Below are 23,627 nucleotides of genomic sequence, written 5' to 3'. Positions count from 1 at the left end.
CAGGTGAATTGAAATGGTTCCTTGGTGAAAAGCCCTAAAAGCAAATAAATTCTCACCTCAACCAGTCCAAGAACTAGACTGACAGACCTAAGAATAAATTGTCTGTCAGAATGTTTACCCTGGGAAATGGTGTGTGACATAACAAGAACTAGGGGGCTAGTTAGCCCAGTTGGCTAGATGGCTACCATGTGGTTCAGAATGACCAACTGCAAGGGTTTTATGCCTATTGCAGCTGAGGCAGATTTGGGATCTGCCTCTGCGCCCTGCCCCTGAGAGTGGAAGGCAAGCCACCACTGACAAAAAAGCTGCCAAGAAAATGGCTCAGGATGAAGCATCAGCAGACAATGAGCCAAGGACCTGTCTTCAGGCAGAGCACACATGACATAACTGATCTCCATAGTTCTTGCTATGTTATCAGAGGTGGTGGTGGGATTCTGGGAAGAAGAGGAAAAATCCAAGCAATTGAAGAAACAGAACTCTGCGTGTTTCCATTATGTTGAAAGTAAAGTAATGCAATTCAGATGTACTTGTTTTCTTAATGAGAATTGTTCATGGAGTCCAGTACATCAACAGTATTATTTCATTCGCATAATACACTGATTTTGCGCTTCAATTTTTTGATGTTATGCATCAGTTCTACTATATCTGCCTTAACCTTTGGAAAAAAGATAAATGTAAGCAAAAATCTAAAACATTAATGATACACAGAGGGTAATCAAAACATTAGAGACTTGAAATGACCCTAATGATACACAGAGGCGTAATCAAAACATTAGAGACTTGAAATGACCCTATCAGTAACCTGTTACTATACTGTATTCCCAGTAATGCTTTTAAGTTTTAAGTATCTTTGCAGCTTTGGAAATGTGCCCATTGTTGTATAAATCTGATCATTGTGACTATTTAAAGGATAATTTTGATAGCAAGTGGAGATCAGACAGGAACAGGGGTTATTGCAAACTTAAGTGTTTTGAGATGAACTTGATGGGGCTTGTATGCCTCACTATAAGCTAGGATGGCATTTGTAACTCTTGGCATGCAAAATATAATTATAACATCTTTGTGATCAATATGACAAAAGATGTATTAAGACCTTTGAGTAGGGGAACAGAAGATGGAGGAGTAAACACATGCAGAAACTTACAAATCTGTTGTGCCTTTAACTTAGAAAACGTATCTCCACAGTGCTTCACAGGTGGGAATAAAATGGGTGTAAATGGGAGATGGCAGAACATATGGTTAAGTGGGTAAATTTTGAGGATACTTTTCAATATCCAGAAGAAGGGATGAGCGGATGGGTTTTAGGAAAGAGTTTGACATTATGGTAAAGGCAGTTGAGAACTTTTGCCAATGATGAAGAGAAAACACAAAGCTGGACAACCAAGAGCTTAGACTGGCTATTATATTAGTCGTAAAGTCAGATAAACCAATGGAATGAATTTAGGATAACAGATTTTGAAATGACTGTTGGGTGGCATGAAGCACTAGACAGATGAGACTTGGCATGGAACAGAATGCGAGTGGAGGAGTTTAGGATGATTTGGAAGGTAGCATTCGAGGTTGAGTTTAATAAATTTATTCTGGAAGTGATATGGATTGGTGTTGCAATAGTGGCCTTGTTGCAAAGTTGGAAGTGGATGTGAGGTTTCTGCTGTAGGAGAAAATTACGCACAATCCATTACAGCTTGACCAAGCATTTGATGACTGAGGTGTAGATGCATGTTTATTTTTCTGGAGGCTAAATATGATTTTTTTCAGTTTTTCTATTATTTGATTTGAAGATTATTTTGCATGTCCAGAACTTGGTGTTAAACTAATGGCCTTGACTGTGCGGAGGATTTGAGTGGCAGAGAGGTGGAGCAGATTGTTATCGGTCTACAGATGGACACTGTTCCTACTTTTTCTTTTTGTATTGTGATCTTTCAGGGGGAAACGGGTAAATAAGGAAAAGGAGGATAATGAAAGATGGAGTTTTGCATTACAGTAGAGTTGAGCATAGAGAGGTGTGAAAAGAAGCCATTGTTGGAGATACTTTAGCCAATCTGGGATAATTATAATTGAAATACCTGGAAAAACTCAGCAGGTCTGGCAGCATCGGCGGAGAAGAAAAGAGTTGATGTTTCGAGTCCTCATGACACTTCGACAGAACTAGGTGAATCCAAGGAACGGGTGAAATATAAGCTGGTTTAAGGTGGGGGTGGTGGTGGGTTGGGTTGGGGGAGAGAAATGGAGGGGGGTGGTGTGGTTGTAGGGACAAACAAGCAGTGATAGAAGCAGATCATCAAAAGATGTCACAGACAACAACAAAAGAACACATAGGTGTCGAAGTTGGTGATATTATCTAAACGAATGTGCTAATTAAGAATGGATGGTAGGGCACTCAAGGTATAGCTCTAGTGGGGGTGGGGGGAGCATAAAAGATTTAAAAATATTTAAAAATAATGGAAATAGGTGGGAAAAAGAAAAATCTATATAATTTATTGGAAAAAAACAAAAGGAAGGGGGAAGAAACAGAAAGGGGGTGGGGATGGAGGAGGGAGGTCAAGACCTGAAGTTGTTGAATTCAATATTCAGTCCGGAAGGCTGTAAAGTGCCTAGTCGGAAGATGAAGTGCTGTTTCTCCAGTTTGCGTTGGGCTTCACTGGAACAATGCAGCAAGCCAAGGACAGACATGTGGGCAAGAGAGCAGGGTGGAGTGTTGAAATGGCAAGCGACAGGGAGGTTTGGGTCATTCTTGCGGACAGACCGCAGGTGTTCTGCAAAGCGGTCGCCCAGTTTACGTTTGGTCTCTCCAATGTAGAGGAGACCGCATTGGGAGCAACGAATGCAGTAGACTAAGTTGGGGGAAATGCAAGTGAAATGTTGCTTCACTTGAAAGGAGTGTTTGGGCCCTTGAACGGTGAGGAGAGAGGAAGTGAAGGGGCAGGTGTTACATCCTTTGCGTGGGCATGGGGTGGTGCCATAGGTGAGGGTTGAGGAGTAGGGGGTGATGGAGGAGTGGACCAGGGTGTCCTGGAGGGAACGATCCCTACGGAATGCCGACGGTGGGGGTGAAGGGAAGATGTGTTTGGTAGTGGCATCATGCTGGAGTTGGTGGAAATGGCGGAGGATGATCCTTTGAATGCGGAGGCTGGTGGGGTGATAAGTGAGGACAAGGGGGACCCTATCATGTTTCTGGGAGGGAGGAGAAGGTTTGAGGGCGGATGCGTGGGAGATGGGCTGGACACGGTTGAGGGCCCTGTCAACGACCGTGGGTGGAAAACCTCGGTTAAGGAAGAAGAAGGACATGTCAGAGGAACTGTTTTTGAAGGTAGCGTCATCGGAACAGATGCGACGGAGGCGAAGCAACTGAGAGAATGCGATTGAGTCCTTACCGGAATTATAATTGAGACCATGCAAGAGCAAAGTATTCTAAGCTCTCTCTTGAGGCAGTAGGGCAGAGGAAGGTAATTGAGGAAGAGTTCATGATGTATAATTTAAGGAGACATTTTTAGTTAGGTAGAAGTGCCATGGTTAAAAAGTTGAATTTTGTGGGGGGGTGGGGTTGATTGTTGTTTGTTGTAAGATGCAGTGCTGAGGGTATGGAACAGATGTAGAGGTAATGCATTTTGGTTTTTGTGGGGGGGGTGAGGAGGAGGAGGAGTTGTATTCCCCTGAATTAAATAGTGCTGTAGTAAAGCTATCAATATAATTAAAACAGTTTTTAATTTTGGAGACACTTGGTTTGGTGAGAACCCTGAACTCATAAGCATTTAACAGTTAGCAACTGATTTAAACTGACAAGGGGAATCTGGAAGAGCCAGTGAATTTCTTTGTTTTGCTTTCTTGATGGATGAGTCCTATAAAATGTCTGATATCCTTCTGCTACAACTAGAGGCTGTATTTCTTCATTTAATTTTTTTTTTATTCATTTGCGGAATGTGGGCTTCACTGGCTAGGCCAACATTTATTGCCCATCCCTAGTTGCCCTTGAGAAGATGGTGGTGAGCTGCCTTCTTGAACGGCTGCATTCCATGTGGTGTAGGTACATCCACAGTGCTGTTAGGTAGGGAGTTCCAGAATTTTGACCCAGCGACAGTGAAGGAAAGGCGATATATTTCCAAGTCAGGATGGTGAATGACTTGGAGGGGAACTTCCAGGTAATGGTGTTCCCATCTATCTGCTGCTCTTGTCCTAGGTGGTAGTGGTCGCAGACTTGGTGTTGTCTAAGGAGACTTGTGAATTTTGGTGAATACGGCAAAACTATTTTTATAGCTTTCCTCAGGAGCAGTAGTAAAGATGGTGCCGATTGTTTCATTGCTATTGAAATAACAGAGGCCTTAAGTGATCTGTCCTAAAGATGTATGCCTACTTTCAAATACACAAAGCCCTATACTTGATTGGATTCAGAATTGGTGTTAATTTCATCTAATAAAGTGCAAGTGCTTTATACAGTATGAATGCTTCTATCGTACCTCAAATATGAAACAGTTTTGGTGAAAATGGCATACTTTATCGACTTTTTTCTCATTCTGTTACTGCTTAATAGTGCACTTCACGTTTCTTTCCCCCAGTGAATGTTGTACCTCCTTTCATTAAGCTTTAAGTTATTAAATTCTAAATCCAACAGTCATGCCACATTAATGACACTTGTTTTTTTACCTGTACAATGAAGCTGTACAAATTTAACAGCTGATATCAGTGCACTTTTCATTTTAGCCTGAGTTTTTGAAAAATGAAGGACATTTATAATTGATTTATAGCTCTGAATTCTGCACATTGCATATCAAATACACAAGGAACAATTGCTGTTGAAGTGTTTTAATTTTTTTTTATAGAAACAAAGGTAGGTAGGTAGATGAAGTGGGAAAGTGCTGACCTTTGAAATTTGAGTTGCTGGCCTTGCTTTTAATTGAACTAATTTGGTACAATTGAGTCAGTATTAGTTTTCCTCAAATGCAGGGAGATGAGCAGTAGTTAAGGAAAGGGAACAATAAGAAAATTCCATCTGCTATCTGATGGACAGTGAAGCTTGTGAACAAACTGTCTTTCTCATCTTAGCTGGAAGCGTTAAATGAAGGGGCGTCAGGGAAGAACTGTTCCTTTGGTGGAAATGGAAATTTTTTTTTTAGCTGTTCAGAGCTGGATTATAATATAAGTTTATACACTCATACTTGCAGAAATGTTTTGTTACCAAGATGATTTTCTGTTGAAATCAAATTTGTTTTCAAGCATGTGTGTTGATTTATGATAAATCATTTTAAGCTTAAGCCTCAAGGTAAGAATCTTGCTAATTGAGTTTGGGTTAGTTAATTAAATGTCACGTTAAAATAAAATGTATGCCTCTTATTGTATGAATTTTCGAAGTTTAACTGCTATGGATGAATGTCCTTCTCAATGTCGAGGCTGCAAAAGTACTTCAAATATATACATGTACATAGATTTTAGGGAAAATCTTGAAATGAATTAATGGCCTGAAGCAGCACCAGCCAAGGATGAATTCTTCTACTGTGAGATAATGTTTTATGAACTTTAGGCAGTGTGGAAAGGATGACTGTTCTTCTGTCACTTCAGATGCAAGCTGGAAAATGTGAGCTTTTTAAATAATCTGTAAATGCAGCACATTTTCTTGTCCAACTTGTATCCATATGTGTGTTCATGAAAAAATAATTTCATGATCACTTGATTGCAGAATATATAAATTGGTACTTAAAGTATAAGGGTAGAGTGCTTTATTAAACATATTTTTTGTTTCAATAGAAACAAATAATTGTGGACCCCCTGAGCTTCAGTGAGGAGCGTTTCAGACCATCTCTGGAAGAACGACTTGAGAGCATCATTAGTGGGGCGGCACTAATGGCAGACTCGTCTTGTACACGTGATGATCGACGTGAGCGAATCGTGGCTGAGTGTAATGCAGTGAGACAGGCTTTGCAGGACCTGCTTTCTGAATATATGGGCAATGTGAGTCAGATGAAGTTCATTTTAAAATTTAAATGTTTTTGGATCCATTGTTTATACCAGGCCGTAACTTTTTCTAAAATAAAAAGCTGAATGATTTGACTGGCGATCAGATTATTTCACAATGTAGGATCTTTTTCAAAATTGATGGAGCTTTATTTGTTCTAATAACCCAAACATAGCAAATTGTGAAATAGAGGTATTTCCCTTCTTTTGGGCAAAATGATTTGCTTGTATAATTAAATGATGAGCACGTTAAAAGTAGAGATAGTGTTGTGAAACCTATGGAGACCGATAGCTATTTTTAAAAAAATTTGAACTTACAGTTAATAGTTGAAAGAGTGACATGTTAAGATTTCATATTTTAAAATTTTTTACTGTTAACAAATGACTCACAACACTGTTAACTAAACACTATCTTTGAGGGCAACTATACTTTAAACTACAAATACAGTACCTTTCTCCCCCCCACTACTTTTTACGTTTATCACACATCACGCTCTCAATGGAATTAGCCCTTATGGCAAACGGTTCACAGTTGTTACTGACTTCCAATGGGTTCACGTTTCCCCATTTCAACAAGTAGTAACTTTGAGTGGCCACCACCAGGCGCTTCCCTTAGTTTTCAGAGTTTCCTACACCACTAACCAGCAGTAAATCCTGTCGTGATGATTCTTCTCCTGTGGCCATGCCAGGACGAATCTCCCGGAATCCTTAGATGGCTGCAAGATGTATCTCTTTGACTCGAGACTGTTTCTGTTCCATATCTTGCTGTAGTAGTTCACAAAGTCAAGCAGCCTCTTATCTCTGCTGGTCATGAAACTGCTGTTTGTCAGTGATCTTCATTGATTTGTAGGGAAGCCTGTAATCTCAGCTCTGCATTCTTCCCCATGGCAACATGAAACAAATGAGCCTTGCATCCAGGTAGAAATAGTGATTAGCTATTCTTAACCACAGCACTTTTTTATCTTAGAAGTAAATGGACAGTTCATAGCACAACTGTTTACAACCCAATACTTTCAACAACCTTCTGGGACTTTGGGAGACTGAATCTACCTATTGTGAACTCGGATACTGCTGACACTGTCTGCAACCATGAACATCTTACACCATTGCCCTAATAACACAATCTTGGCCTCCCTCTGTCTTTCAGATGCACTGGGTTTGTTGTCGAGTAGACTTCAGATGCTCCTCCATTTTACCTTTAAATTAAAGACACCGTTCCAAAACATCATAACTTCATAACCTCATTTTGTAACAGTAGCAAGAGTGTGCAGTTAGTTTGTAGATACATTCTGCCCCTAGAGCTAACATAACAGTCACTTCATCTCTTGAAGTGCTGTGGAGCTTTCATGATGAATATGGTATAAAATAGTAACTGATATATGCATTTTGTTTTTAATCCTGAAGTAGACTGGGACAATAATAGTGTAAAAGGCAGAGAGGGTGAAGAGTTTGATGTGTTCAGGAGAATGATCATTTATACTTCTGGGTCAATAGGGAAGGGAAGCATTGCTGGATCTGGTTCTGGAGAATGAGGTGGGTCAAGTAAATCATGTCAATAGAAAAACATTTAGACAACATTGATTCATTGAATCAAAAGGTTTATGTTAACTATGGAAAAGGGAGCAATCCAAAGTAAAAATACCTGATTGGCGGAAGACCAATTTTAGTAGGGTGAGAGTGGATCTGTCCCAGGTAAATTGGAATCAAAGATTGGTTGGTAAGACTGTACTGGAACAATAGGCTACCTTTTAAAAGAGAAGATTGTTTGGGTTCAGTCGAGAAACATCCCCACAAGTGGAAAAGGTAGGACTACCAAGCCAGAGCTCTATGGATTACCAAAGCGAGAGACTTTAAGATGAAGCAGGAAAATGATGCATAAGACAGATGTCAGGGTGATAATACAAGTGAGAACCAGGTTGAATATAGAAATTTCAGTGAGGTGTTGGGGAGGGGTTAGTGAAAAAGGAAATCAGAAGTAAAGTGAGAGTATGAGATGAGATTGGCAACTAACATAAAAAAAATCCAAAAGTATTCAATGGGCGCATAAATAGTAAAAATGTAGTTAGTGAGAGTTGTGGTCATATTAGGGACAAAATAGGGGATCAACGCATGGAGGTAGAGGGCGTAGGTAAGGAGTACTTGATGTGTTTTTATTGAGGAAGAAGATGTTGCCCAAGTCAGTGAAAGTGGAGGTATGGAGGTAGTTAAGACATTGGATAGGCTAAATATTGATAGCGTGGGTATTAGAAAGGCTGGCTGTACTTGACTGTACACCTGCGGTCTGTCCGCAAGAATGACCCAAACCTCCCTGTCGCTTGCCATTTTAACACTCCATCCTGCTCTCTTGCCCACATGTCTGTCCTTGGCTTGCTGCATTGTTCCAGTGAAGCCCAACGTAAACTGGAGGAACAACACCTCATCTTCCGACTAGACACTTTACAGCCTACCGGACTGAATATTGAATTCAACAACTTTAGGTCTTGAGCTCCCTCCCCCATCCCCACCCCCTTTCTGTTTCCCCCTTCCTTTTTTTTTCCAATAAATTATATAGATTTTTCTTTTCCCACCTATTTCCATTATTTTTAAATATTTTAAAATCTTGTATGCTCTCCCCACCCCCACTAGAGCTATACCTTGAGTGCCCTACCATCCATTCTTAATTAGCACATTCGTTTAGATAATATCACCAACTTTAACACCTATGTGTTCTTTTGTTCTATTGTTGTTGACATCTTTTGATGATCTGCTTCTATCACTGCTTGTTTGTCCCTACAACCACACCAACCCCCTCCACTTCTCTCTCTCTCTCTCTCTCTCTCTCCTCTCCACACCCCCCCACCCCACCCCACCCCACACACACACACACCTTAAACCAGCTTATATTTCAACTCTTTCTTGGACTTGAACTCAAGTTCTGTCGAAGGGTCATGAGGACTCGAAACATCAACTCTTTTCTTCTCCGCCGATGCTGCCAGACCTGCTGAGTTTTTCCAGGTAATTCTGTTTTTGTTTTGGCTGTACTTAAAGTTGATTAGGACTGGATGAAATGCATCCAAGGATACTGAGGGAAGTAAAAGTGGAAATTGCAGAGTTACTGGCTATAATCTTCCAATCCTCCTCAGATACAGGGGTGGTGTCAGAGGACTGGAGAATTCCAAATATTACACTTTATTTTTGAAAAAAAGGCTGAAGGGATAAGTTTGGTAATTAAAGAGGTGATGTGTACCAAAATTTCTTTATTTAATTTAATTCATGGGATGCAGGCATCACTGGCTAGGCCAGCATTTATTGTCCATCCCTAATTGCTCTTGTTCTGAGGGAAATTAAGAGTCAGCCATATTGCTGTGGGTCTGGAGTCTCTTGTAGGCTGGACCAGATAAGGACAGATTACCTTCCCTAAAGGGCATTAGTGAGCCAGATGGGTTTTTACAACAATCAACAATGGTTTAATGGTCATCATTAGACTTTTAATTCCAGATTATTTATTGACTTTAAATTCCACTATCTGCCATGGTAAGATTCAAACCCTGGTACCCAGAGCACTACCCTGGATCTCTAGATTGCTAGTCCAGCGACAACGCCACTATGCCATTATCCCTCCCCCCCCCCACCAACCTAAAATGAACAGTGACTTGAGTAAATGTGAATTAAGGAAAGCCAGCATGGATTTGTTAAAGGTAAATTGTGTTTAATGTGATTGAGATTTTTGATAGGATAACAAGATGGATGAGGGTAATGCAGTTGATGTGGTGAACATGGACTAGCAAAAGGGATTTGATAAAGTGCTACATAACAGGCTTGTCAGCAAAGTTGAAGCCCATGGAGTAAAAGGACCAGTGGAAGTATGGATGTGAAGTTGACCGAGTAACAGAATGCAGTAGTTGTGAATTTTCAGACTAAAGGAACGTAAATAGTGAGGTACCTGATGGGTTGTTACTAGCACCACTCCTTTTCTCAATCTATATTAGTGACCTGGCCTGGGGTGTTTGAGGTACGATCTCAAATTTGGAGGTAAGATAAAACTTGCAAATATTGTGAAATGTGCGGAGGATAGTGATAAACTTCGAGAACCTAGACAAGCTGCTGGAATGGGTAGACTTCTGGCAGATGAAATTTAATGCAGAGAAGAATTAAATAATGCATTTTGGTAGGAAAAACAAGGAGAGAAAATATAAAATAGAAGGTACAATTCTAAAGGAGGCACAGAAACTAAGAGACCTGGGGTTATACATGCACAAATCATTGAAGGTAGCAGGACAGGTTGAGAAAGTGGTTAGAAAGGTTAGAATGGGATCCTGGGCTTTATAAATAGAGGTATGGAGTACAAAAGCAATTAAGTTTATGATGAATCTTTACAAACCACTCAACCTTAACTGGAGTATTATATCCAGTTCTGGGTACCTCACTTTGGAAAGGATTTTTTTTTACTTTTTTTTGTGGGATGTGATTGTTGCTGGCAAGGGCAGCATTTGTTGCCCATCCCTAATTGCCCTTGAACTGTGGCGTGGTAGGCCATATCAGAGGGCAGTTGTGAGCCAACCACATTACTATGGGTCTGGAGTCAGGTAAGGACAGCAAATTTCCTTCTAAAGGACATGGCTGACAATTAATGATAGTTACTGTTACTGAGACTATCTTTATAATTCCAGATTTATTATTTAAATTTAAATTCCACCAGCTGCTGTGGTAGGATTTGAACCCATGTCTTCAGAGCATTAGCCTGGGCCTCAGGATCACTGGTCCAGTGACATTACCACTATACCACTGTCTCTCCATAAAGGATGTGAAGGCTTTAGGGAATGGTTTCCAGGGATCAGGGACTTCAGTTATGAGGATATATTGGAGAAGCTGGGATTGATCTCCTTAGAAAAGAGAAAGTTGAGGAAATTTGATAGTTGTGTTCAAAATCATAAGAGTCTAGACAGAATAGATCGAGAAGCTGTTCCCATTGAAAAGTTGAGAACCAGAAGACACTGATGTAAAAGAACCAACAACAACATGAGAAAAAACATTGTTTTACATAGCGAGAGTGGTTATAATCTGGAATGCACTGTCTTAAGAGTGGTGGAGGAGGCAGTTTCAATTGTGGCCTTCAAAAGACAATTGTCTATGTACCTGAAGAGAAACTTGAAATGCTGTAATAAAAAGACGGGGGAGAAGGACTAGCTGAGTTGTTCTTGCAGAGAGCTGGCATGGTCTTGACGGGCCATATGGTCTTACATTATACTGAATGGTTTTTTAAAGAATGCTGTTTATTTTATGTGGTCATGTTATCTTCTGTTCACTTTACAATACAACTTGCCAATAATTAATTAGATAGGAAATCTGCCGATCCTGTCGAGTTGTTTTCAAATTTCGAATGTGAACTATTGCTTTTAAGGATATTGTGTATCTAGCTTACTCTATTGTATATTTGGAAATCTCATCTTTATTTTGACATCCTGGCAATAGGGATTATGGAGCTGAACACACAGCACAAGAATGACTGCTTCCATCTTTCATTGTAAATTTTTTAAAAATTTATTTGCAGGATGTGGGTGTTGCTGGCTAGCATTTATTTGCCCATCCCTAATTGCTCTTGAAGGTGGTGGTGAGCTGCTGCCTTGAACTGCTGCAATCCTTGTGGTGTAGGTACACCCACAGTGCTGTTAGGGAGGGAGTTCCAGGATTTTGACTCAGCAACAGTGAAGGAACAGTGATATATTTCCAAGTCAAGGGCGGTGAGTAGCTTGGAGGGGAACTTCCAGGTGTTGGTGTTCCCATATATCTGCTGCCCTTGTCCTTCTAGATAGTAGCGGTTGTGGGTTTGGAAGGTGCTGTCTAAGGAACCGTGGTGAGTTCCTGAGTGCATCTTGTAGATGGTACACACTGCTGCCACTGTTTGTCGGTGATGGAGGGAATGAATGTTTGTGGAAGGGGTGCCGATCAAGCAGGCTGCTTTGTTGTGGATAGTGTCAAACCTCTTGTGTTGTTGGAGCTGTACTTATCCAGGCAAGTAGATTTTAAGATGTTTACAGCCTCAGATCTAAGACCATTACTTCGGTCAATCCCATTGTTGTTTCTCTATTCTTTCTCTTTTTCTCCTATTGCCCGGCCATAATGGCTGTTGCCTTATACCTCTTTCTTTGCTGTTAACCTGATCCATCAACACTTTCACTCCTCCTGCCCTCTTGCCACCGTCCAATGCTTAAGTTGCCTTTGAATAATCCTGTTGCAGCTATCTTCCAAGGCTACTGTCCCTGTTCACATCTCCCTGCAAATTATACGTTATGGCTTTGACTAAAACTTGGTTCACTGGTGGAAGTACCTTTTCCTTAGCAGGACTTGCCCATGTTTTGCAACTTTTCATCACCTCCCCTGCTTAATCTGCCGCAGTGGCTATATGATCCTCAACACAAAGTCAAACTTTAGATCTCCCCAGCCACTGTTCTCTCTCAAGTTCTTTTAGATAAAACCTAATGTTTGCACCACACAAGTAACATTCACGCCACACAAGTGCCAGGTAATGACCAAGAGAGAAGCCAACCATCTCCCCTTGACATTCAATGGCATTACCATCGCTAAAATCCCACTATCAATATTTTGGGGTTATCATTGACCAGAAACTGAAGTGGACCAGCCATACAAACACTGTGGCTACAAGAGCAGGTCAGAGGCTGGGAACTCTGTGGAGAATAACTCCCCTTCTGACTCCCGAAAGCCTGTCCACCACTAATAAGGCATGAGTAAGGAGTGTGATGGAATACTTTTCACTTGCCTGGATGAGTGTAGCTTCAACCACACTTGAAGCTTACCGCCATCTAGGACAAAATCAAAATATTCTGGTTGCTGGAAATTTGAAACAAAAACCGAAAATGTTGGAAAAACTCAAGGTCTGGCAGCATCAGGTAAAGAGAGGGACAGTTAAAGTTTTGAGTCTTTATGACCCTTCTTCATATGAACTCGAAATGTTAACTGTTTCTTGCCACAGATCTGCTAGACCTTTGAGTTTTTCCAGCATTTTCTGTTTTTGTACCATCCAAGACAAAGCAGCCCACTTGATTGGTACCCCATCCACTATCTTCAACATCCACTCCCTCTACCACTGAGGCACAATGGCAGCAGTGTGTGCCATCTACAAGATGCACTGCAGCAACTCGCCAAGTCTCCTTTGACAGTACCTTCCAAACCCGTGACCTCTACCATCGAGTAGGACAAGGGCAGCAGGTGCGTGGGAAAAGCACCATTAGCACATCCCCCTCCAAGCCACTCACCATCCTGACTTGGGACTATATTGCTGTTGCTTCACTGTTGCTTGGTTAACTTCCTGGAACTCCCTTCCTAACAGCGCTGTGCGTGTACCTACACCATAAGGACTGCAGCAGTTCAAGAAGGCAGCTCACCACCACCTTCCCAAGGGCAATTAGGGATGGGCAATAAATGCTGGCCTAACCAGCCATGCCCACATCCCACGAAACAATTGAGGAAACCTCCCCTGTTTCGTACCTCTTGATCTTTTTTCTTTCTTTCTTTCATGGAATGTGGGTGTTGCTGCCAAATTCAGCATTTGTTGCCCATCCCTAATTGCCCTTGAACTGGGTGGCTTGCTCAGCCTCTAGGCCAGAGGACAGAGCACATTGTGGTTCTGGAGTTGCATGCAGACCAGACCAGATAAGGATGGCAGATTTCATTCCCGCAAGGACATCAGTGAACCAGATGGGTTTTTTTTACAGCAATCGTTGATAGTTTCATGAGACTAGCTTTATAATTCCAGATTTATGAACTGAATTTAAATACCACCAGTTGCCATGGTGGGATTTCACCCCATGTCCTTAGAGCATTAGTTTGAGCCTCTGGATTACTAGTCTGGTGACATTATCACTATGCCACCATCTCAACTTTAAAATCATCCTGAATTTCTCACCAGATATCTTTCCTTTCTTCCCTTATGCCTCAGAGCATAAGTACTTTGATTTCAATTTCCAACGCTGTTTCCCTTTCTTCCTCTTCTGTTTATCATATTCCTATGTTCTTTACATCTTTTCCTGCATATAAACTCTGCTACTTACATTTGTGTTTCTCTCACTTCTCTCTCACTTTCTCACTGAGCTGAATATATTTTAAATGGAGAAAGGCTGCAGCACAGAGGGATCTGGGAGTCCTTGTGCATAAATCCCAAAAAGCTAACATCCAAGTTCAGGTAATAGGGAAGGCAAATTGAATGTTGGCCTTTATTTCAAAAGAAATGGAGTATAAAATTAGGGAAGTCTTGCTAAAGCTATACAAGGCACTAATTAGACCACACCTAGAATACTGTGAACAATTTTGGTCCCGTTATCTAAGGAAAGATATACTGGCATTGGAGGCAGTCCAGAGAAGGTTGACTAGGTCGATCCCTGGTATGGAGGGATTTTCTTATGGAGGAGAGGTTGAGTAGGTTAGGCCTGTACTCGTTGGAGTTTAGAAGAACGAGAGGTGACCTTATTGAAACATATATAAGATTCTTCGGGGCCTTGACAGGGTAGATGCTGAGAGGCTGTTTCCCCTTGCGGGAGAGTCTAGGACCAGAGGGCATAATCTCGAGAGTAAGGGGGTGCCCATTTAAAACAAAGATGGGGAGGAATTTCTTTTGAAGGTAGTCAATCTGTGGAATTCTTTACTGTAGAGGCATTCCCTGGTGTTTGTGTGATGTGTATGTTATATACCACTTATCAACCCAATCCTGAATGTTGACTAGTTGCTGCATATGGGCATGGACTACTTCATTATCTGAGGAGTTGCAGATGGTAATGAATACTGTGCAGTCAGAACTGTGAATACTTTGGTGGGAGGGGGGGGTGTCATTGTTGAAGTAGGTGAAAATGGGCCTAGGGACACTACCCTCAAGATCTCCTGCAGAGATGTCCTGTGTCTGAGCTAGTGGCTTCTGGAAACCACCAGTATGTTTCTTCGTGCCAGGTAAGATTCCAGCCAGTGAAGAGTTCCTGATCATATGAATGTATTCAATGATGACTTCATTGCATGGTGGTAATGTGGTCTTTTGTCTGAACTGTAAGAAAAACAACCCTTTTTTAAGATGATATAATTTGATGGTATTGTCACTGTAAAGAGAGCGCAGTTTGCATGACTGATTTATTATCGGTTTGCATCTCCAGATGTTACTTGGGAGTAAAATGTGAACCAGAAAACAGCACTGTGCTTTGTTTGATCAGTCTATGACTGGACATTCCAAAGGACAGCAGACACTCGATCGGTTTTGTACCCATGATGTTCTGTAGAGGATAGCAATTTGTGTTGACTGTGTTGGACAATACCTTATACTATTTTGATTACCGGGACTATCTATTTCCATGTAAACATAAAATGCACGCTACATCATAGTATTTAATTTCAGGAACTTTAAACAATACACGCTTATGTGATGTGTTGCTTTCGGGTAACGCTTAATAACAGCAATGACCGGCATAAATCCTAGTTAAATTGTTTTTGACTTCAAATAGTTGAGAGGTGAATTTGAAATCCTGAATTCACACTGATGACCACTTTCACAAACTTTTTGCTTAAAATATAAATATAAACCTTTGTTCTTTAGCTTTAAGTCTTGCCTTGACATTTCTGGCTCAAACAACATATTGAAAAGTGTAGAAATTGGGAATTTCTAGGGCTTGTACTTTAACTACCTGGATGCTGTTTTTCAGCTATTTTAGGGTGTTTTCCCCATTGCTCACCTTGATGTAGTATCTAGTGGTGCGTTCCTCTACAGTTGTAAGGTTAATGCAGATAGGTTTGTACACTTGCTTCCTCTGATCTAATCCTTTGCAGCCATTGTTGTGCTTTCCTTACATTTGAGGTAATAAAAATAAATATTAAGTGCCCAGGCGATCCAACAGACTTGATTGATATAAAATGTGATTCTGCGTATACCCAATGTGAACTTGAACTGAGATGACTTATTTTAAGGCAAAAAGTCAATTTCCATAAATGATCCTATGGTTCAGAAACCTTCACATTTTACACTGCTTATGTGGCCTAGCATGGTCTAGTTTGACAAGTGATGCTTAATTATGGTATATTCTTGCATAACGAAGAAAGGCTAAAACTAATTTTAATAGTCTATTTACATGTTAATACAAAAGGTAATCTCTGAATTTTTTTAAAATTATAATCTGTTCATAAAGGCTTAATCACAATTTTTGAACTTCTTACATGAGTATCTTTGCAAACTTCCAGGTGTGACGTAGGTGCATGGTACAAACTCTGGCTATCCATGGTTTTCCTGCCAAGGCTTGAGGTTTTTCCATACCTTAGCAGTGAAAGGGTTACAAAAGAACATAAGAAATAGGAGCAGGAATAGACCATGACCATGGCTGATCTTCTCCCTAAACTCCATCTTCCAGCACTACCTCCATATTCCTTGGTTCCCTAAGCGTCTAGAAATCTATTGATCCTGTCTTGAATATACTCAATGACCTGAGTATCCACAACTTTCTGGGTTAGAGAATTCTTAAGATTTGTAACCCACTGAATGAAGACGTTTGTCCTCATCTCTAGTCATAAATGGCCAACACCAATGTCACTGCAGCTCCTAGTTCTAGACTCACCAGCCAGGGGAAACATTCTCCCAGCACCTGATCTGTCAAGCCCCTTAAGAATTTTAATATATTTCAATCATATCACTCCTCATTCTCCTAAACACTAGAGAATACAGGCCTAGTCCATTTACCCTCATCATGGGCGTTTACAGTCTCAGTAGCGACGAGTAACTTAAAAATACAATGGAAGAAATCTGAAATCCTAGTTATTTACTAGAATAATGAAGCCACAAGATTCCATGGATTAAAACAGAATTTTAACAGTATAAGAGTCAAACAAAGAAAACACTAAATACTGTCTTAGTTAATTGCCTATACTCTCAAACCCAAAATCAACCTTAGTTAAACATGAATTAACAGACAAATTGTGGTCAGTTATAAATTATACATTAAATGGCAGATAAAACTAGGATCTTAAGAATTGGCTCAGCACTCTACTAAGCATATAGGTCAATAAACTCACTCACAAAAGTCCTTCAAAACTCCTGTCTTCCTTACAAAATTTCAGCTCCCCTTCCAGTATGTAGCCTGATCCCCAGCCAACAGCAAACAACCAGCTCAAGTTCCACAGTTACAGCCTTCACCAAAAATGGCCTGCAGAACCACCTCAACTTGGCCTTGATAGCATAAATCTACCAGTGTTACCTTTATGTAACAAACTGCTGCAGCAACTGTGCATTTGTGCATTCTAAGCTTCTGGATCTAGTCACTATTGCCTTCAACCTGCCTGTACTGCACCACTGGACTCATCTCAACTTCTACTGATCTCTGAGGGCTCTGTGTCTTTTATGATTTCAGCCAGGTTCAATCTCCCCAGAAGTTTTGGTTTTCAATCTCAATATCAGTTTTCTTTTCCTTAGAAACTGGGAGAGTCAGTTTTCTTTCTCTGTTTCCTTTTTTGGTTTCCCTTTTCAGTTATGGTCCATCTCAAAAAAAAAATTGAGCTTTAAAAGGACAGATTCCATCACATGGCAATCCCTTCATACCAGGAATCAAGTCTAGTGACATTTGTTCCAATCTTCCCTTAAGTAAGTATTCCTTTTGTGGGTAAGGAGACCAAAACTGTTTACATGGTGAGACCACACCTGATATACTAAGACCTTGTATGATTTTGATATGAATTCTTTACTCTTAATATTCCAACATGTTTGTAATAAAGGCTAACATGCCATTTGTTTTCATAATTGCTTGCTGTACCTGCATGTTAACTTTGTGATTCATGTATACTTGGGTCCCTCTGCCAACATTTTCCAATCTCACAATTTTAAGACAAACATTCTGCTTTTCAGTTTTTCCAACCAAAATGGATAATTTCACATTTTTTCCACATTTATAGTATATCTGCCATGTTCTTACCCACTGACTTAATCTGTCTGTATATCTTTGCAGCCTGTTTACATCCTCATAGCTTATGTTCCCACCTAGCTTTGTATTGTCAGCAAACTCTGATACATTTCACTGGTCCCTTCATATAAGTCATTGATTAGATTGTAAACAGCTGAGGCCCAAGCACTGTTCCTTGCAACATTTCAATCAGTTATGGTCTGCTGACCCATAAATGACCTATTTTATTCCTACTCTGTTCTCTGCCTATTAATCAATCCTCAATCCATGTTACTCTATTACCCCAATCCATGAGCTCTAAATTTGTGTAATTTCTTGTTTGATGCCTTATCGAATGTTTTTTGAAAATCCAAATACATCACATGCACTGGTTCTCCCTTATCTACCAGGCTAGTTGCAACCTCACAAGGCTCTTGAGAGTTATCAAACTTGTTTCCCTTTCATAAATCTATACTGACTCTGTCCAGTTGTATTATGATTAGCTAAATGCCCTGTTCCTAATAATAGCTTCTAGCATTTTTCCTACTATTGATGTCAGGCTAACTAGCTTATTGGTCCATGTTTTCCCATCTCCCTTATTTCTTGAATAGCAGGGTTACGTTTGCTACCTTCCAATCTGTAGGAACTGTTTGAAAAACTAGGGAGTTCTGAAAGATTAAAACCAATATGTTCACTTTCTGTCTAACCACCTCTTTTAAAACCCTGGGACGTAGGCTGTCAGGTCCTGAAGATTTGTTGACTTTTAGTCCCATTTATTTCCCCATTGGTATTTCATTACTTATACTAATTTCATTAAGTTCCTCATTTTTATTAAATCCTTGGCTTCCTACTATTTCTGGAATGTTTTTCATGCCTTCTACCACGAAGACTGATGCAAAGTATTTGTTTAATGTTTCTATCATTTTCTTATTCCCATTATAATTTATTCTGTCTGCCTGCATAACTAGACCCATTTTTACCTTCACTAATCTTTAAATACATATCTATAGAAATGTTCAACGGTATCAATGTGATGTAGGGTTCTGGAGTATGTGTGCTTTTTAGTTTTCAAATCTAGTGACCTACAAGGACAAGGTGATGGATGAGCAGGAATATCCATGCAGTAGGATACGTGCAGATGTGTCTTTTGTGTGCTGAAGTTTCAGGAGGTTGTAATGTAGAGTGTTTGTCCAGTTACGCCTGGAGGTGACAGCAGTAGGGATGAGAGCTTCAACAGCAAATGGATTAAGGGAAGGGCAGAGATGGGCAATGATGTGGAAATGCAAATGAGCTCCCTTTGTGAAGACGACAATACCAGTCAGAGTTCAGGGATGATTGGACCCTGTGGCTTCAGTCTTCAGCCCAGGAGACAGCAACTTGAAAAGGTGATTGAATTCAGCATTTATCCTAAAGATGAAGAGAATGGCTCAGCCTTCCCTGTGCTTAAGTGGGGGAGATTACGGATCATGCAAGACTGGATGTTAAAAGCCAGTGAAGGGGTCAGAAGAGGTGGTGGTGGAGAGACAGTGCTCAATGTTTTCAAAGACCATGTGTAACGCTGACCCAGTATCTGCAAATTATGTTGACAAGATAAATGGGTGACTCAGAGGATGAGAAGAGAAACTATTGTTTAAGAGATTCTGGCTACAATTAGATAGGTAATAGTGGAAAATATAGTGCTAAAAGCCATGTCATATGAAGTAAAAGGACACAGTTTGAATACCAGCCTGAGTTCATGGATTAAGCAAATGGCATTTGACATCTGGCCTCAGCATTCCTAGACTATGTAAGAGTAACATCAGACAGGATTCCTGCTCCTGAACACTATCTCGTGTTCCTGACTGGAAAATATCTGCTTGAACAATCAAACCTGGAGCATCACGTGACCCTCAGAATTGCCAGTTGGACACAACAGCTGTAGGCCATCAGGGAACATTAAGCTACTTTGTCAGTAAATACTAGTCCAAATCACATTCAAATGATTGTCTCAACACCTATGTGGTCCAGTTATCCCCTGCCCTTTGTGCCTACCTCATCTTAAGACTATAGTTGCTGTGTAATGCTAAAGAAGATGGATTGGTTATGTATAAAAATCATGAAATCCTAATGTTGGAGTTGTCTGTTAACTGTGAAGGATTCCGTATTACTTAGTAGCTAATGTGCAAAAATGGGTTTAAAAGCCACTCTGCGGTAGATTTTACCTTGACTCCACCAATCAGTGTCGACTTGCCAACCAGTCAGCACACTCATGGAGTATAAATTGTTGTTCCCCTGTTACAGTTTGGTAATTTCTTGCAAGCTATCCTCTGGGGAGGGTTAAACATAAAAGGATAAAGGCGATAGGTTTGAGGAACAAGTGAATAGGTTGGATCTCACATTTCCATTTTTAGACAAGTTGAGAGTTCATTTCAATAACTCAAAGTAATATTCCCAGGTTAATCTAAAATATATTTGTGTGTCTCTTATTGAATAATTTAAATGTGTTGTTCATATTAACAAATGGATTTGTGATAAGTGGACACTGATGAATGTTTGCTCAGATTATTTATAATTCTTCTTGATGTGTGATTATTTTTGACTTGTAAGAAGTGACAAGAAACGTTTCCTCTTGCAGGAGTTCTGTAGGTAAACAGAAGAAAGTACATTAAACTTATTAACCTGAAAGCAGAGACAAAAGAGAAATCTTTCATGTATGGTTGGAAGGATTTGAGTTTCAAGAGGTGTGAGAACAGTGGAACCTGAGATGATAGGGGGTAAAAGGTTTTTTTAAAGAGTTATTGTGGCAAGCCGAAGGTGGCTGGTAGCTGTTGGGCTGGTTGTTGGAGCTCTTGGCTGGGAGAGGATGCAGTTTGAATCAGCCATCCAGTCAAACCAGAAAAGTCTTGGGCTACATGAAGCAGTTCTGAAGCTTTGGATTTCTGTAGCAGAGTGGAAGAAAATTTAAGTTGTCGTGTGACATACAGTATTAAAGCTGCAGCAGTTTGCCTTGGGTAATATTACTGGATTTTTGTAGTTAATCATCAATAAGAGAGTGTTACCTGGAAGGTGTTTACTTGTGGGTCTGACCAAGCAGGAGTCTTTTGGGGAATGCGTGTAAAACTAATTTTATTTGTGTAACTGTAATCCTGTGTGCTTAAGTTTTCTTTTCTTCCTTGTTAATAAGTTTTACTTTTAATTTTTAAAATCCCAGAAGTGTTACTGGACTTGCTGCTGAGATCAGTGTGTTTTCTTCTCGTTTCCAGAATACAAAAATAAGGGTGTGGCCTGTAAGCCAAGTTTTCCTCTGGGATTTGGTTTGCTCAGCAATTAACATCTGCTGTGGCCATAACATGAAACAATTGAAGACTTGTGCCATTTGCTTACCCATGATCTAAAGTGTGCCTCTATCAAAGGCACTATCTTACCAGTATTGGTTGAAGTCAACAGCAGCACTGAACCTCTATTCTATTGACTTCTTCAAGGCTGTGTTCCAATACCACATATTTTCTGAAGTGCAGTGCCTAGAATTGGGCACATATTTGATTATAACTCCTATCTGTGTGACTTCAATTTTTGGTTCTGTAAAATCTCTGTAGTATCAAAATAATGCCTAAAAATTTGTCCATCACTTAACAACTATAACACCTGTATGAGATATTAGGATTTAAGCACTAAGAAGAACCTGTGCAAGATTTGTCATTTCTTGCACTTTATTGGCCATTGACAATATTAAAAGCTGCACCATTGGAATGTTTGGTGATATACAGTAGTTTATTGTTTTCTAACTATGGAGCAGCATTATTTTACATTAATAGTCGGTTTTCCATATGCCTTGTTTGGCCGTAAATATGAAATTGAGCATGGATATAAAGAAAAAGTAAATACTAACTTTTCAGCTTTGTCAGTGGAGCTTGGGGGATTCCGCAGCATAATTCACCTAGAATTATAAATGTAAGCTGCCATTTAGAAGATCTAATATTTTTGGTCAATGTTGGAATACCTTGGTGCCAACTTTGCTGAAAATTTACTTATTCTTGCACTATCTGAATCCTCATCATTTCTAACATGGAACTTGTTCATTGCACTTCAGCGAGGGCACTATCTTCCCTATTTCAGATATGAGATTGGTATTCTAAAGCAAATTTTTATGTCCACACCTTCAGTAATTGCTGTTTGGGTTGTACCAGTAATTTGTCATCATGCTCTTGAATGCCTTTATAGAAATACTTGAAACAGTAAGCATTAATTGTGTATTTGAGTACTAGTTGTTGAGAATATTTTGAATCCTATTCTTTGTTCTGTTTGATATTGATCAGCTGGAAACTACTTACTCAAATTTATGCACCCGTGCACCCTTAAATTTACTCTTAGCACTGCATTTATTGAAATACAGTACATATTTCAACAAGAACAGCTTGCATTTATTTGGTGTCTTTAATGAAGAACAATATTCAAGGTATTTCACAGAATCAAAGGACATATTGTGATAGATGATTAAAAGCTTGGTCAGAAATGGGTTCAAAGGAGGCCTTAAAGAAGGAGAGGGAGGCAGATGTTTAGTGAGGGAATTCCAGAGCTTGAGATCTAAATGGTCAAAGGCATGGCTGTCAATGTTGGACAAAGATGATTTTTGGATTGAATATGAGGCCAGAACCAGATGGATGCAATGTCATCTAAGGAATATAGGGCTCGCGGAGGTTACAAAGACAGGAAGGAATGAGGCCACAAAGGGATTTGAAGACCAGGATGAGACTCTGGCATTGGGAGCCAGTATAGTTTGATGAGTACATGGATGATTGAGACTTGAGTGGATTGGAATATGGGCAGCAGAGTTTTGGACGGGCTGTTTATTAATCATTGTCTGGATATAAGCATCACTGTCAAGGCTATTGAAGCTGACAAGGTTATTGCCCATCCCTAGTTGCCCTTAAGGTGATCATTCCATGTGTTGAAGGTACTTGGTGACTTGCTGCAGTGCACCTTTGCAGCCACGGTATGACATTGGTGGTTTAGCTTTTGGACGCCTGACCTAATATCTTGTGTTGCTTAGTGTCATATGTTTTCTAACATTCCTGGGAAATGGCTTTGGATACTTTGTGTTAAAGGCACTATAAAAATGAGTTTTTGATATGGAAGGTGTAGGATGGGTCACCAGCCAGGAGAGCATTGGAATAGTCAAGCCTGGAGGTAGTAAAGGCATGGATGAGGGTTTTGGTAACTGATGATGGATGATATTGTATAGGTAGAAGTAGGCAACCCATTGTGATGGGGCGGTTGTGTCAATGAGATAGAGTTTGGGCTAAAATCTTAAGTTACAGTTTTTAAAAGTCTGGTTCAATCCAAGACTGTGGCTAAAGAGGGGAATGGAATTTTAACTCTCAGTGGTTTTTAATAGGAGAGACCAAACGTAAACTGGGTGACCGATTTGCAGAACACCTGCGGTCTGTCCGCAAGAATGACCCAAACCTCCCTGTCGCTTGCCATTTTAACACTCCACCCTGCTCTCTTGCCCACATGTCTGTCCTTGGCCTGCTGCATTGTTTCAGTGAAGCCCAACGCAAACTGGAAGAACAGCACCTCATCTTCCGTCTAGGCACTTTACAGCCTTCCTGACTGAACATTGAATTCAACAACTTTAGATCTTGAACTTCCTCCTCCATTCCCACCCCCTTTCTATTTCTTCCCCCTTCCTTTTGTTTTTTCCAATAAATTGTATAGATTTTTCTTTTCCCACCTATTTCCATTATTTTTAAATTTTTTATGCCCCGCTAGTCTTTCCACCCCACTCCCACTAGAGCTGTACCTTGA

General features: G+C 40.2%; 1 protein-coding gene across 2 annotated transcripts in view; it reads left to right on the top strand.

The window, feature by feature from the left end:
* The window catches only part of ctnna1 (catenin (cadherin-associated protein), alpha 1), a 196,741-nt gene that overhangs the window by 56,254 nt on the left and 116,860 nt on the right, over positions 1 to 23,627 (top strand). For both annotated transcript variants that reach the window (XM_041192980.1, XM_041192979.1), the window contains exon 7: positions 5,740 to 5,943. In XM_041192980.1, the coding sequence (XP_041048914.1) occupies positions 5,740 to 5,943 (204 nt within the window). The remainder of the gene's footprint in view (positions 1 to 5,739; positions 5,944 to 23,627) is intronic.

This window comes from Carcharodon carcharias, chromosome 8, assembly GCF_017639515.1.
Source record: "Carcharodon carcharias isolate sCarCar2 chromosome 8, sCarCar2.pri, whole genome shotgun sequence".
Lineage (NCBI taxonomy): Eukaryota > Metazoa > Chordata > Chondrichthyes > Lamniformes > Lamnidae > Carcharodon > Carcharodon carcharias.
Note: the sequence above shows the minus strand (reverse complement) of the source record. Positions and strands in the feature narration are given on the sequence as shown.